This window comes from Microtus ochrogaster, linkage group LG2 (genome assembly GCF_000317375.1).
Source record: "Microtus ochrogaster isolate Prairie Vole_2 linkage group LG2, MicOch1.0, whole genome shotgun sequence".
Classification (NCBI taxonomy): domain Eukaryota; kingdom Metazoa; phylum Chordata; class Mammalia; order Rodentia; family Cricetidae; genus Microtus; species Microtus ochrogaster.
In genome coordinates this window covers 52,911,515-52,924,353 of record NC_022028.1, presented here as the reverse complement: position 1 = coordinate 52,924,353, position 12,839 = coordinate 52,911,515, and the positions used below count along the sequence as shown (strand labels likewise).

At 57.5% G+C, this 12,839-nt stretch overlaps 1 protein-coding gene across 2 annotated transcripts in view; it reads right to left on the bottom strand.

Annotated features, from left to right (window-relative positions):
- Grm4 (glutamate metabotropic receptor 4) overlaps positions 1 to 12,839 on the bottom strand; it is a 94,556-nt gene that overhangs the window by 20,026 nt on the left and 61,691 nt on the right. For both annotated transcript variants that reach the window (XM_013351222.2, XM_005360385.3), the window contains exons 4-6: positions 10,258 to 10,393; positions 7,885 to 8,039; positions 5,975 to 6,115 (exon numbers count right to left, since the gene is read on the bottom strand). In XM_013351222.2, coding sequence (XP_013206676.1) covers positions 5,975 to 6,115; positions 7,885 to 8,039; positions 10,258 to 10,393 — 432 coding nt within the window. The remainder of the gene's footprint in view (positions 1 to 5,974; positions 6,116 to 7,884; positions 8,040 to 10,257; positions 10,394 to 12,839) is intronic.

The following is a 12,839-nucleotide window of genomic DNA, read 5'->3' as shown; positions in this document are numbered from 1 at the left end:
TCTGCACACACACACCACCCTCTGCACGCACACACGGCCCTCTGCACACACACACACTGCCCTCTGCACACACACACTGCCCTCTGCACACACACACCACCCTCTGCACACACACACCGCCCTCTGCACACACACACACGGCCCTCTGCACACACACCGCCCTCTGCACACACCGCCCTCTGCACACACTGCCCCCTGCACACACACAGCCCTCTGCACACACCGCCCCCTGCACACACACGGCCCTTTGCACACACACACGGCCCTCTGCACACACACACCGCCCCCTGCACACACACGGCCCTTTGCACACTCGGCCCTCTGCACACACCGCACCCTGTACACACCACCCTCCGCCCTCTGCACACACTGCCCTCCACCTGACCTGAGCGCTCTCTGCTCACCACACACTGCTCTCTTGACCGTACAAGTTATCTAGGCTCCCGGAGCTCCCAGCTTCCTTCCAGTGTCCCCCAGGACCAGTTCTCTCCTCTCTGGAGCTGTCAGACTATACCACTCTCCTGGCCGGACTGCCAGAACATTCTGAGGCAGGTTTGCTCAATGAGCACAGGCTGGGCAGAGTCAGCCTCTCTCCCTCTCTCCCTCTCACCCTGTCGTGTGTGTGTGTGTGTGTGTGTGTGTGTGTGTGTGTGTGCGCGCGCATGTGCATGTGCGTGTATGTATGTGTCCTGTGTGTGTGTGGAGGACCAGCTTCATCAAGTATACCACTTACCAGGGTTGGAGCAAAAATAGGCTCATATTTTTAGGTCTCCACATGTGTGTGTGTGTGTGTGTAGGCCAGAGGTCAACTTCAGATGTCATTCCTCAGAAGCCATCCACATAGGGATTTTTTTGTTTCTGTTTTGAGGTAGGGTCTCTCACCAGCCCAGATTTATTGCGTGGGCTAGGCTGACTGGTCACCGAGCCCAGAGATCTGTCTGTCTCCCTGTCCCTAGAACGGAATCACAGGCACACACACATCCACACATCGGGCTTGGTAAGCTCAGTTGCTTACGCTTGCAAGGCAAGTGCTTTCTGACTGAGCCGTCTTGCAGCCACAGAGCCAGCCTCTAAATAAAAGCCAGCGATTTCAGGGCCGTGTAACCCAGAGAAAGGCTTGCGCATGCTCCGGTCACCAAACACCTGACAGTCTGAACAACTACGAGTTCGTAATGGGTGCAAGGTGGCACATAGTAGGTGTTCCCAAAACACTGTCCTTCCTCACTTTTCCCAAAAGGAAGACTTCCTTGGTCCCTCCATGGAGAAGAGGTAGGAAGATCCTAAAGAAGCCTAAGGCAGGACATCTCTAGAGCCCTGGGTCCAAATCCCAGCTCTGTCATTACCACCTGTACGACCGTAGGCCAGTGCTTACCTCACCAGGCCTCAGGTTCCTCATCTGTAAAGTGGGTTGCCTTAAAGATGATACACAAAATCCTAGGACAGATCTTGATGTGTGGGTGAATGCAGTTTAAGCTGGCTGTTGGGATAGCTGTCCTGCTGTCATGGCTGCAGCTAGCACGATGGGTAACCAGCGCCTCCCTACACAGCCCCTGCCATCCCATCCCGCCCTCCCTCTCCGGACTTCCAGCCCCTGGGAGCAGCCAACAGTAAATTTTTCCGATCTCCTCATAAACCGAGCCTTCCTCCGCTCAGCCATCACCTGGCTGGCAGCGCTGTCAAAAAGACGGATGCCACATCTGCTTTGTTTATGACTTTAATTCCCAAGCCTGCTCAGTGAGCTCCTGGGGAGGGGCTGGACATGGAGGAGGCAGGTGGCAGGCACTGCCCTCCTGGGCCTGACAGCCTCAGACTGCTCCTCTCCGTGACCCGTCTCAGTCAGTGTGGGCAGCCCACGGGCCAACAGTAAGCCAGCTCCCATCGTCCCAGTGAGGTTGTGAGGGAGGGCCAATCCCGTCCCAGGGCTCTGGAGGCTGAGCAGGGTGGCAGAATGCCAGTTACAAATGAGGACCTGTTCAAGGTCACGCTGGCAAGTGGCTGCAGCGAGACACACACCCGGGTCTCCAGCTCCCACAGCTGTGCTGGGAGAATCCCATGCACTCGGGTGCCTTCCTCATCTGCATCCACATACCTGTACCCATCACTGCAGGCCAGCCGTCCGTGCACCCTCGAGCGATGCTGAGACCTCGGAGCCCCCCAGGTAGCCCCACCACTTAACAGACCCCAGGGAATGAGCACTGCTTCTCTCTGGCCTCCAAGGACCCAGGGCCAGGTTCCACGGTCCCCAGCATGGCCTGTCTTGCTGCCTCTTCTCCTCTTTTCTATCCCAAACAAAGCTGTTCCAGAGGAAGCCACCTTCGGACCACTGCAAGGAGCAGAGCAGTGCCAATAAGGGAAAGGGCTGGAAGCCAGGCTCCAACGCAGTGGGAAGGTGCACACGCAAGTCCCACCAGGCATCTGGCTGTTTGGATGAAGATGAAAGAGGCCCTGGAGTTAGGGGGGAAAGAGGGAGATGTGGAGTAGGGTATGGCACCTACTTCGGCTCCAAGGCCATGATACTTAGAGTCAAACTGCATCCAGCCAACTCTACCACCATGATGCTTGGGAGGGACCTCAGTTTTCTCTTCTACGAAATGGGTTCTAGGCCTGAGACAGCCTAAATCACCCGCCCTCAGGATGACATCTTCTATAGCAGAACAATCTGTTCCGACAGACTCGGGGGATAGGCAGGTCTTCCACTGGGTGCTGTCCCTCCATGGCATCCTATCCATCTGCTTGTGCCTACACCAATGACTGCCTCCCTCCTCCCCCTCCTCGCCACAAAGCCCCTGGTGTCTGCAGAGAACAACTGGGCGATTTAAAACCCTGGTGTTCCGGGTAGTGTGGTTCCAGTAGTAGGGAGGCGGGAGCAGGAGGATCACTGTAAAGCTGAGACCAGCGGGCTACAAAGTGAGACTCAAAAACAAACAAACCAGGCCTGGTGGCAGGTGCCTACAGTCCTAGCGCTTGAGAGGTGGAGGCAGGAGGGTCAAGAGTCCAAGGTCACCCTCAACTACATCAAGACTTTGAAACCAACCTAAGCTATAAGAGACCTTGTAAACAAGATAGACGCTCTCGGGATAGGGTGCCCGACTGCCCCATGGAGTCAAGGACGAGCATTCATGAGTTTCCTCCAGGTCATTTCCTGTGCACTAAGCTGCAAATCCAATGCCCCACCCCAAGTCCCATTTTAGGCACCAAGGGAGCTTTAAAAGTCACTCCCACCCGTGAAGGGGACCTCAGCACTCCCCAGGTGGCTCTAATGCACAGCCAGGCTGCAAAGCTTCCGCTTTCCAGCTCAGAGAGCCTCCATTAGCGCCCTCCCTTCCTCCTGCAGACCCCCCCTGGGCCGCTCCCGTCAGCCCCATTTCTCAAAGGAGCAATCCAAGGCCAGAGGGTCACAGAGCTGTCCCCAGGCACCCCGCAGAGCTCCACAAGCTCAGAAGGCCTCTGTCTGCTCCATCAGGCAGTGAAGGATCTGGGACTGCACCTGGGCACTGCCTCAGACGTGTTCAGTCTGAAGCTGAGTCTGAATCCCCACAGACAGGAGGGGACTCCAGAGAGCCCTGGTCCTCACCTAGATGATGGGGCAGGACGCCCCAACTGTCCATCTCGCCCCACTTCCAGGCATGCCTACCCACCCTGGGAACTGGCTCTGGGAAGCCATGATTAGGGTGTCCACACAATGTTCCCACCCCAGAGGGACACAGGCAGCAAGTGGACAGGACACATGATCCACCTGCTCATGAAGGCTCAGCCTCCGTCACTAGACATGTGCGTCTCTGTATGTATGTGTGTGCGCACGTGTTTGTGGGGAGAGGCACACATGCACATGTGTGTGCAGAGGTCAGATGACAGCCTTGGGGTCACTGCACGGGTACCTTTCACCTTTTGTTTGCGAGCTGTGCAGAAAGCTAGGGACCACCTCCTCCCACATCCCCGTGTCCCCCAGTCTCTCCATCCCTGGGATAACAAGTGCAGGCCATGCCTGGCTTTTCTTTTTATTTGGTTTTATGGTTTAGTTTTGTGTGTATGAGTGTTTTGCCTGCGTGTCTGTGCACCATGTACATGCAGTACTGACGGAGGCCAGAAGAGGGCATCGGATGCCCTGGAACTGGAAGTCCTGATAATTGTGAGCCACCCTATAGGTGCTGGGAACAGAACCTGGGTCCTCTGCAAGAGCAGTAAACGCTCTTCACTGCTGAGCCGGTGAGCAGAAGGGATCAGAACTCAAGTCCTCACATCTGCGGGGCGAGTGCTTTACCCACGGAGCCATCGCCCCAGCCCCATACGTCCGTACTTGCACGGCCTCTGTGATTCCTGCCTGACACTGCTGTGCAACCTTTCACACTGCTTGGGCTCTCTGAGTCTCCATAGCCTCTTTTACACTTGGAATGGAAGGGCTTCTAGAATTGGGAGGGTGAAATGAAATCTTGTCAATCAGAAGCCTAACGTGCAGAAGCATGAGAAACAGACTCATGAAACTCCACACGAGACACACACACACCCCAGCTCAGGCCCACCACTCGTGCACATGCATAGCTACACACACTGCCCCCCCGACACACCCACACACATGTTCTGCAGACTGTGACCCCAAGAGGACGGCACTGCCCAGTGGCTGCTCGTCCCTGTGGGCTGCAGCCACCAGAGGGCAGCATATTTCTCATGCTCCCGACCCCCACTCCACCCTTCATCTAGCTCCTTCCCCCCCCCCAACCTAGGGAACCTCAATCGCCAAAGATTCCTTGAGGCGTGTCTCCACCCGCATCTCCCGCACTAGCTGCCCAGGACACTCCAGAGGCCATAGACAGAAGCCTTTACCCTCGGTGAGGTACCACATGAATATAGCACCCAGAACACCAGGTCGCACAGGGGGCTCCTGCGGCTGAGCTGCTCAGATCCAGAGCTCTCAGGACCTGGGTCCAGATGCACATGAAGCAAGGGCCAGGCTGCAGTCTCGGGGTGAAGAGCTTCAGGCCTTGGTTCAAACCCTGCCTTGGCCCTTGGCACCTGTGGGAACTAAGATCCCTTTCTCAGACCTCCCCCCACGTGACCCCTTTGGGGCTCAGTTTCCCCCATAGTGCTCCCTGTGGCTATGAAGGGCGGCTGCCCTCCCCCACAGCTCTTCCTGATCCTTTTCGAATGGATTTTGTTTCTACAGCGCCTCTCCCTCTGACCCAGCCCATGATTTATTTATCTTGTTTATCGTCTGTCTCTCCATTAGAATGAAAACTCCATGAGGATTCAGGCGCTTTTGTTCTCCATCCTCCATAAGAACAGGCCCAAGCGGTCCGTGAGCAAGCCCAGCGCTTGCTGAGTGATCGGTGAAGCCCCTGGCGGGCAGGTCGGGGGTGCCCGGTGCTGAATGGCAGGCATGGAACCGGCTGTGCAGGTCAGTCCAGCACAATGAATCCCAAGGCAGTGAGACACCTCTGTGAGACCTGGGGGCCAACCTCCTCCAGCTCTGCCCTCCGAGGGAACACAGCGCAGGCCTCGCACTCTGAGCCCTCAGAGCCACTGTGGGCTGCGCCCTACTCTGGCTGTAGCCCTGTTCCTTCAGCCCCTACCAATTCCACTCTCAGGCCTCGCCCATCGCACGTCCACACGGGAGGGGCAGCCTCTGAGTACCAGTCCTTAAGCCTCACTAGTTAGGCTCTTGACTCTTCTGGATTTGGCCAGAGAACAGGGTTGGTGCCACACGATTGGCTGGAGTTCGGGAGCCTAGCATCTACCTGGCCTCGCAGCCAGCAGGCACTGCCGCCACTCCCACAGGACCCCACGCCACTCCCACAGGACCCCACCCCACCCCCACAGTCCCCACCTTCTGCAGGCTCCGCCTCCCACAGGCCCCCACCCCACCCCCATAGTCCCCACCTTCTGCAGGCTCCGCCTCCCCCGGGGCCCCGCCCCTGCAGTCCCCACTCCCACGGTCCCACGTTCTGCCGACACCGCCCCACCACAGGTGCGTGCTCACTGGTACACTTCTTGAGGTGGCTTCCCTTCTTGAGCGCATGGCGGCTCAGCTTGCAGTGGAAGTTGTCCTCCCAAAACTCGGCAAACCAGATGTTGCGCCTGTTGTTGTCCAGCGTGCGGCTGGAGAAGTATCGGTCGAACCCTGGCAGGGAATGGGGGTGTCAGGGCCTCCTCCCTGCCCTCCACACACACACCCAGGCAAGCAGATAACCGGGACCAGGAAGGGAAAGAAGCATCCTCTGACCTGGGACCCAGACAAAGCTAAAAAAATAAAAACAAAAACAGACACGGCATAGTTTTGTGCCATGCAAAATGAAAAGAGCTGGGTTAGGACCCGGGGAGCACATATAATTTAGGGCCACAGCCTGCATGGCAGAGATGCCCTCACAGGTCAGGCCCAGCCTGGGCACATGGAGGAAAGTGTGGCCAGAGAAGGCAGGGGGTCACTTAGAGCAAACAACAAGACCAGGTTGCCTCCTCCGTCTAGAACATCCCCATTGCCGACAAAATCTGCAGGCTTCTCTCGCCTTCTGCAAGCTGCCCAGCTCCCTTCCTGTTCAGGCAGCTCTACCTTGAGGATGGCACTGGTAGGGCAGTGCCCTCTCCCTCTGCCAGAGACCCTCTAGGCTCATCCCATCGGGGATCCCAATGTAACTCAGGGGACTGTCTGAGTTACGAGGGACAGAGGGAAATGTAGTCTGGCCTGTGATGGGGCTGGGCAATTCTTTGTTGGGTGGACTATTATGGGATGTTTAATAGCACGGCTGGCCTCCACCCACCAGACTCCAGGAGCATCACCCAATTACTATGACAACCAATCATATCTCCAGAGGAGAACCAGCGGCCAGGTGTGGTGGCGCACACCTTTAATCCTAGCACTAGGGAGGCAGAGGCAAGTGGATCTCTCTGAATTCAAAACCAGTTTGGTCTGCCTAGTGAGTCCCAGGACATCCAGGGCTACTTAATGAGACCCTGTCTCAAAAACAAAAGAACAGATGAGAACCAGTGTCCTTAAAATGTTCCCAACGTCCCAGACAGAAAGGGCACTTAAGTCTTGGGTTCAAATCCCAGTTCTGTGAGTCAATGGCAGAGCCGCCGGGAGGCCAAATGAGGACCCGGCAGAGGCCGGCATCTGTCGCACCGCACCGGTTAGTCGTTTTGTGCTCAGCGTGGCTCAGTGTGACTGAGGGGGTGTGGAATTTTCCACTGCCTGTGCTGGCTGGGCCTCAAGGTGAAGAGAGGACACTCTCTGTGACCTTCAGCAAGTGATGGAGAGGCAGATGAGAGGCTGGCTCCTGAGGTCCTTTCCAGGCCTGTCACCTCAACACTGGTTTTCACCGAGTAGAACAAAGGTAACCAGAAGGCCCTGGGAGCCATCTCCCCTTCATGAGACGGGGTGCTACCAAATCAGGCTACCACCAGGATGCCGACCTCATGCCCCACACCCTGCAAGACTCCGGCCAGAGAGCTTTATTCCGACCCGAGATGACTGTGGCTTTCGCCCAAGAGGAAGGGGTGTGGGCAAGGCAGAAAGGAAGGGAGGCAAGACAGAGCAGGGTGCCCAGTCCCTGCCACTAGCCCTGAGCAGGCTTCACCCAAACATGCTGTCACGCAGACCTCTCCTGCAGAGCCCTCTCCGAGACAGGGGAAGGGTCCAAGATAGGAGAGGGATGGGTCGGGCAGGCTAGGGACTCTGCCATGACCACATGCCTGGCTTATCCCACAACCCAAAGCAGCTAAGAAGCCACAGAGACGGTCCCGGGCCTGCTCTCCTGTTCCGTCATGCTAGAGGCCTCTGCATGCAAGCGGTTACAGGCCAATGAAGAGATAGACAAGACAGAGGACAGAAGAGCACGGGAGTGGACAGGAAGCCATGAGGGGGGGGGCATCATCCCCACCTGCTGGGCCTACCTCGGACAGACATCCTCTTGGGGAGGATGGTGACAGCACCCTCGGCCACCTCCTCCAGGCGCAGCACGGGAGCGCTCTTGGAGCCCCAGCTGTCAGAGCCCATCCAGAAGAAGTGGCCAGTCTGGTTGGCCCTGCGCGCTGCTTCCAGCACCCTCCTGTGGGGACACAGCAGCCCAGCCCAGGTATGTACGGCTGCCCGGCTGCCCCACCCTCCATGCCTATCTCCCAGGCTGTATCTGGACCCTCCATCCACACTCTAGAGCCCAGAACCCATGCCTGCTCCTACTCCCAGCCACAGAGGATACCCCACGCACAACCTATGCTCACCCCCAGACTGTACCCTCGCCCCTCGCCCCGGGCTCACAATCACTGCTGCCTGCCAGTGCTCCAGGCCTGGAGTCCCCAGCTCTTTGGCCTATGCCTATCCACGTGACTATAGCGACCTTTCTCATCCAGGTCTATCTCCGTGAGCCTACATCTGGCTCTGCAAAGACCACCCGTGTGTCCCCAAATCTATGTCTGCCTCTACTTGGGTTCCAGATGACATCTGTGGGACCCCTATCCTCTCAGAGGCAGGCTCTCCGGCATCAGGCCACCCCACAGCATGGCCCTCTTTCACATGGATGCCACAAGGTGCTCGTCCATCCGGCCCTCCTCCGCCAGAGGTCAGACCCTTCCAGGACTGCTCCAGTGCTCTCAGCCCTAACCGCTGCTCTTCCGGGCTGCGGGGGGGGGGGACTGATCAAGGGGCACAGCCCAAGCCCATCACAGGGCTGAGGAGACCAGTGGCACTCCACTGGTCTTGAACTGGGTCTCTCGAGTCCAGCTCTTCAGAGGGAAGAAGAGGAGCGGGTAAAAGGCCCTTGACCTCACTCTCTTGGAGAGGAGTTGGGAACTCTCCTGTGGGAGACAGGGACCCCAGATACTGCTCGTGCAGGCCCAGGGTCCTGGGGTGCGAGGTCTAGGCATGCAGAAGTCTAGGGGAGAGCATGAACTGGACTTCTAGAGGGGAAATATTCTCCCCAAGCCCTGGAACCTGCTGCCACCCAAGGTCCCTGCTCTCATCTCTGCCAAGTCTTGGCCCCTTAGCAGGCCACCACCCACCTTGGGCCACCACTAATGGCAGATGGGACAGGCACATGGAACCTCAGCCACAGTCCTGTTAATGCTTCCTGAGTCTGAGAAGCCAAGGGGAGTACAGCTCTCATTCCACACTCAGGCCATCACCTGCGTCTATTTTTACCTCAGTCCACTTCTGAAAACACCGTGGATTTCCAGAAACAGCCTGCCTCCTGCCAGGCTGCCCATGTGGCTCGGCAGAGTCCCATCCAGCCCCACCCCAGGCACAAGGACCCGGACCATCACCCTTCTTCCCAATCAGGGGCTTCTCTGAACTAGGGTCCCCTCAGAAGCAGGGGTCCCCAAGAGGAATGCACAGCAGGAGGCAGGGCTGGCTCTAGGGGTGTCGGAGAGGAGCCAGGGGGCAAAGGGAAGACTCAGAGCCTGCGGTCACTAAGCAACCATTGCCCTCAGGGCATGGAGAGCTCTGGCACCAATATCTGGGGGACTTGTGTGCTTTGAAGAGGTTCATAGTGCCTGCCTCTGTCCCAGAGGGTTCCACGTGAGACCATATCTGCCTGGAAGCCCTGTCTGAGTGGGTCCTTTCTCCCCCATTCCTGCATTGTCCCAGGGTCTTCTGTGTTGCTGCAAATCAGGGCTCCGGGCAGAGTATAGGGATGGGTTGGAAGGGGGAAGTAGGGCCAGCATTGACCTTAGGGGGCTCCAGGAGAGGGTCACTGAGCCTGGGGCTCACTTTCCTCTGTGAAATCAGGCCTACCTCTTCCCCCAGTTCTGTTCATAAGCAGGGTTCTCTCTCAAAGGTGAACCCCAGGGACGTGACAGGGGTTTCTAGAAGCGGGGGTCAAGTGAGAAGCGAGAGGAAAGGAGGGAAGCTGGGAAGGGTCTGCAGACACAGTCGGTAGAGGGCCCTTGGGCTGGTGACCTCTGACCCCTGTGCAGGCGTGGAGGATACACGGAGGGACTGGCAGGGTCTCCACAGTCCTTGTGCTTAGAGTCACAAATTCTGGGGTCTAGGAAGGGGCCCGCCTGCCACAGTGAGAGCAAGAGATTAGGGAAGTTGGCTGAGATCACACCTCCAGCAGGTGAATTAGGGCTATGGAGCATGTCTCAAGTCCACGAGGCGGCAGCCTCTCCCCTAAGTGTCCCACTGGACACTTGGCTGGCAGGATGGATGTGGGAAACAGAGAGGGGAAGGGTTCTAGCCTGGGGGTCCAACCTCTCTGATTCACCCCGTGCCCCTTCCATCTTCCTGGAGGGACATGCCTGGGCTTCCATCTGCCGTGGCCACCCTACCTGATGTCATCCTCGTTAGCAAAGATGATGATGGCCCTGGCATTGGATGTTTCCAGGAGGCGTTTGATGATCTTGTCAAACTCCCCGGTCTTGGGTTCCCGAGGAATCTTCACCGACTGGGCGATGCACACGCCTCCTGTGGAGAGGCCCCACCCATCAGCCTAAGTGACCAAGTCTGAGATCCCCACTTCTCCAACACAGCCCAGGAAACTGACTCCCAGAGACCCACATCACGGTCACAAACACCAACCAGAGCGTCAATGCAGACCCTGGGTGGAACACGTAAGTACGCTGAGCCTCGGTGTCCCTGGTGGAGGCTAGCAAGAGCCATACCGCCTATGTGCAATCTTGTTCTTACCAGTTAATGCTGGGTCACCTCAAGGCAGTCGCTCAGCCTCTCTGCATCTCAAAGATCACATTTATAAAGTGGAGATTAGAAGGCGACCTAGTTCACTGGCTTCTTGTGGAACCTGTGAGTCAGCGTGAGCAAACCCGCTGTCTCTTGCCCAGCAAGGACCTGGAAGCATCGGCTATTTTTATCAGTATCACCTGAGAAGATTCTTTGAAGGCTTGAGTCTGAGAATAGCCACCCTGGTCACTGGTGTCCCCGCACCCATGTCTACACACTTCCTATCCCTGTCCCAGAGACCCTGCACCCCACAGGTCCTGGGGCAGAGCTGCATGTGCGGCTGCTGGGGTGGGCCAGGGTGAACATAGTGTCCCAGGATACACCCAGCTTTGTGGCCAGCGGACACCAGGGAGCACTCTGAAGTCAGTTCCCAGAGGCTCTTGGAGAAGCTTGTCAGGTGGGTGCAGGCAGAAGGCCATGCCATTCATATATTAGTGGCCCACTTGCATGCCCCCTGTGGAGAGCAACCGAGGCCACCTGTGGTCACCACTGCCTGGGGCACATGAGGAAACTGGAGCCCAGATAGTCTGCCTGGCCCAGCCCTACCCTGCCAGGAGCTGGGGGCTCTAGACAAGACCCTCGAGGCAACTGGTGGAGCTGGGGAGCATCCTATCTCTTAAATTGTGGCCAATTCCATAGCTGCTGTCCTATGTCCCCTGGGCTTCCACCTGATCTGTCTGCACAGATGCCATGCCCCCAGGTGCTAGTCACACTGGAGGCCCCGGGGGTGGACACAGAGCTGCGTGTGAGAGAGCAGGAGGTGGCTTGCTAGCTGGAGACATACACAGTGGCAAAGGCACTCACTGAGGGTGGCTGTTTCAGCCAGGGCACACCTGTGTACGCGCGCGCACACACACACACACACACACACACACACACACACACACACGAGGACCGGGTAGTCCTTTGATCACTCCTAGACACACAGCAAGTCTCAAACATGGTCAAGGGAACCAGGCCCAGGGTCCTGATCTGGGCCTCCGCCCCTTCCAGCCATGGGCCACAGAAAGAGCCCGGGAACGGCCAGCTGCCCTTTCTGGCTGGCGGCGTTCTAGCGATGGCAGTACTCAGCTCCTGCCAACCTGCCATATGGTCTCTCTCCAGTTAGAAAAAGGGCCAATGGCGACGTGTCTTCTCCCCCATCTGGGGAGACAGATGGACAAGAGGAAGAGGCTAGTCCAGGCAGTGGGGATGGGCCACCTGGCTCAAGGAGGAAGTGGGAAGCGGGAGTTTATCTCCTACAGGGAGAGTGTTAGGTTAAGATACACTCCTGGGCCAGTGCACGCTGGCCTGGCCTGCATGCCTCATCTTGAGAAAAGGAGGAGGAAGAGGGGATGGCTCATTGAAGGGGATGTTAGTCACAGGAAACTGAGTGTTGTGCGTGGCCTTGCAGGATGTGGTATTTACGGAGCATCCCACACAAGTTGATTGTGACCTAAGAGAGGCCACATGAAGTCACTCCTCTGTGGTGTGACACCACAATCCCAGCACCGTCTTCCTCCCCACACCACCGCCCTCAGGCTCTGTGAACTCCATCAAGAGCTACTGTCCACCCTGCAGTATGGAGCAATAGGAGCCGGCAGACAGACAGACAAGAAACAGCCAGTCCCTAGCTCTAGGCAGACACAGGACCAAGAGGCCTGAAGGAATCTGGGACTCCCATGCCCCCCAGAGCCCCGATGGGTCCCCTTTAGAGATCCCTCAGATCATTCCTCAGGTCCTACTCAACCTCCTACCAGGAACCTGGCTGCCAGATCCCTGTCCAGAACCAACCGTGCGCTAGCTGCAGACCCGCATCCTAGCCAAGCCAGGGCCTCTGTGTGCTGGCCAGAGGCAGATGCCACAGCCTCTCACTGGAGAGATCTCTGATTACATGCAGCCCATAGGGCCCGAAACCCCAGTACACACTAGGAGAGAACAGATAGTCTAAGGCCAGAGAGGAACTTCACCTTACCTGGAGACGATTAGCAGGGGCAAGCCTCCTCCACATTCTGTGCTGAGCACCGCCTGGTGTTCTGAATGCCTGAGGCGGGGGTCCCACCTCCTACACTTGCTCAGACTCCTCCCCACCTGCTCATCTCCTCCCCACCTGCTCATCTCCTCCCTACCTGCTCAGACTCCTCCCGACCTGCTTAGACTCCTCCCACTTACTCAGGCTCCTCCCCATCTGCTC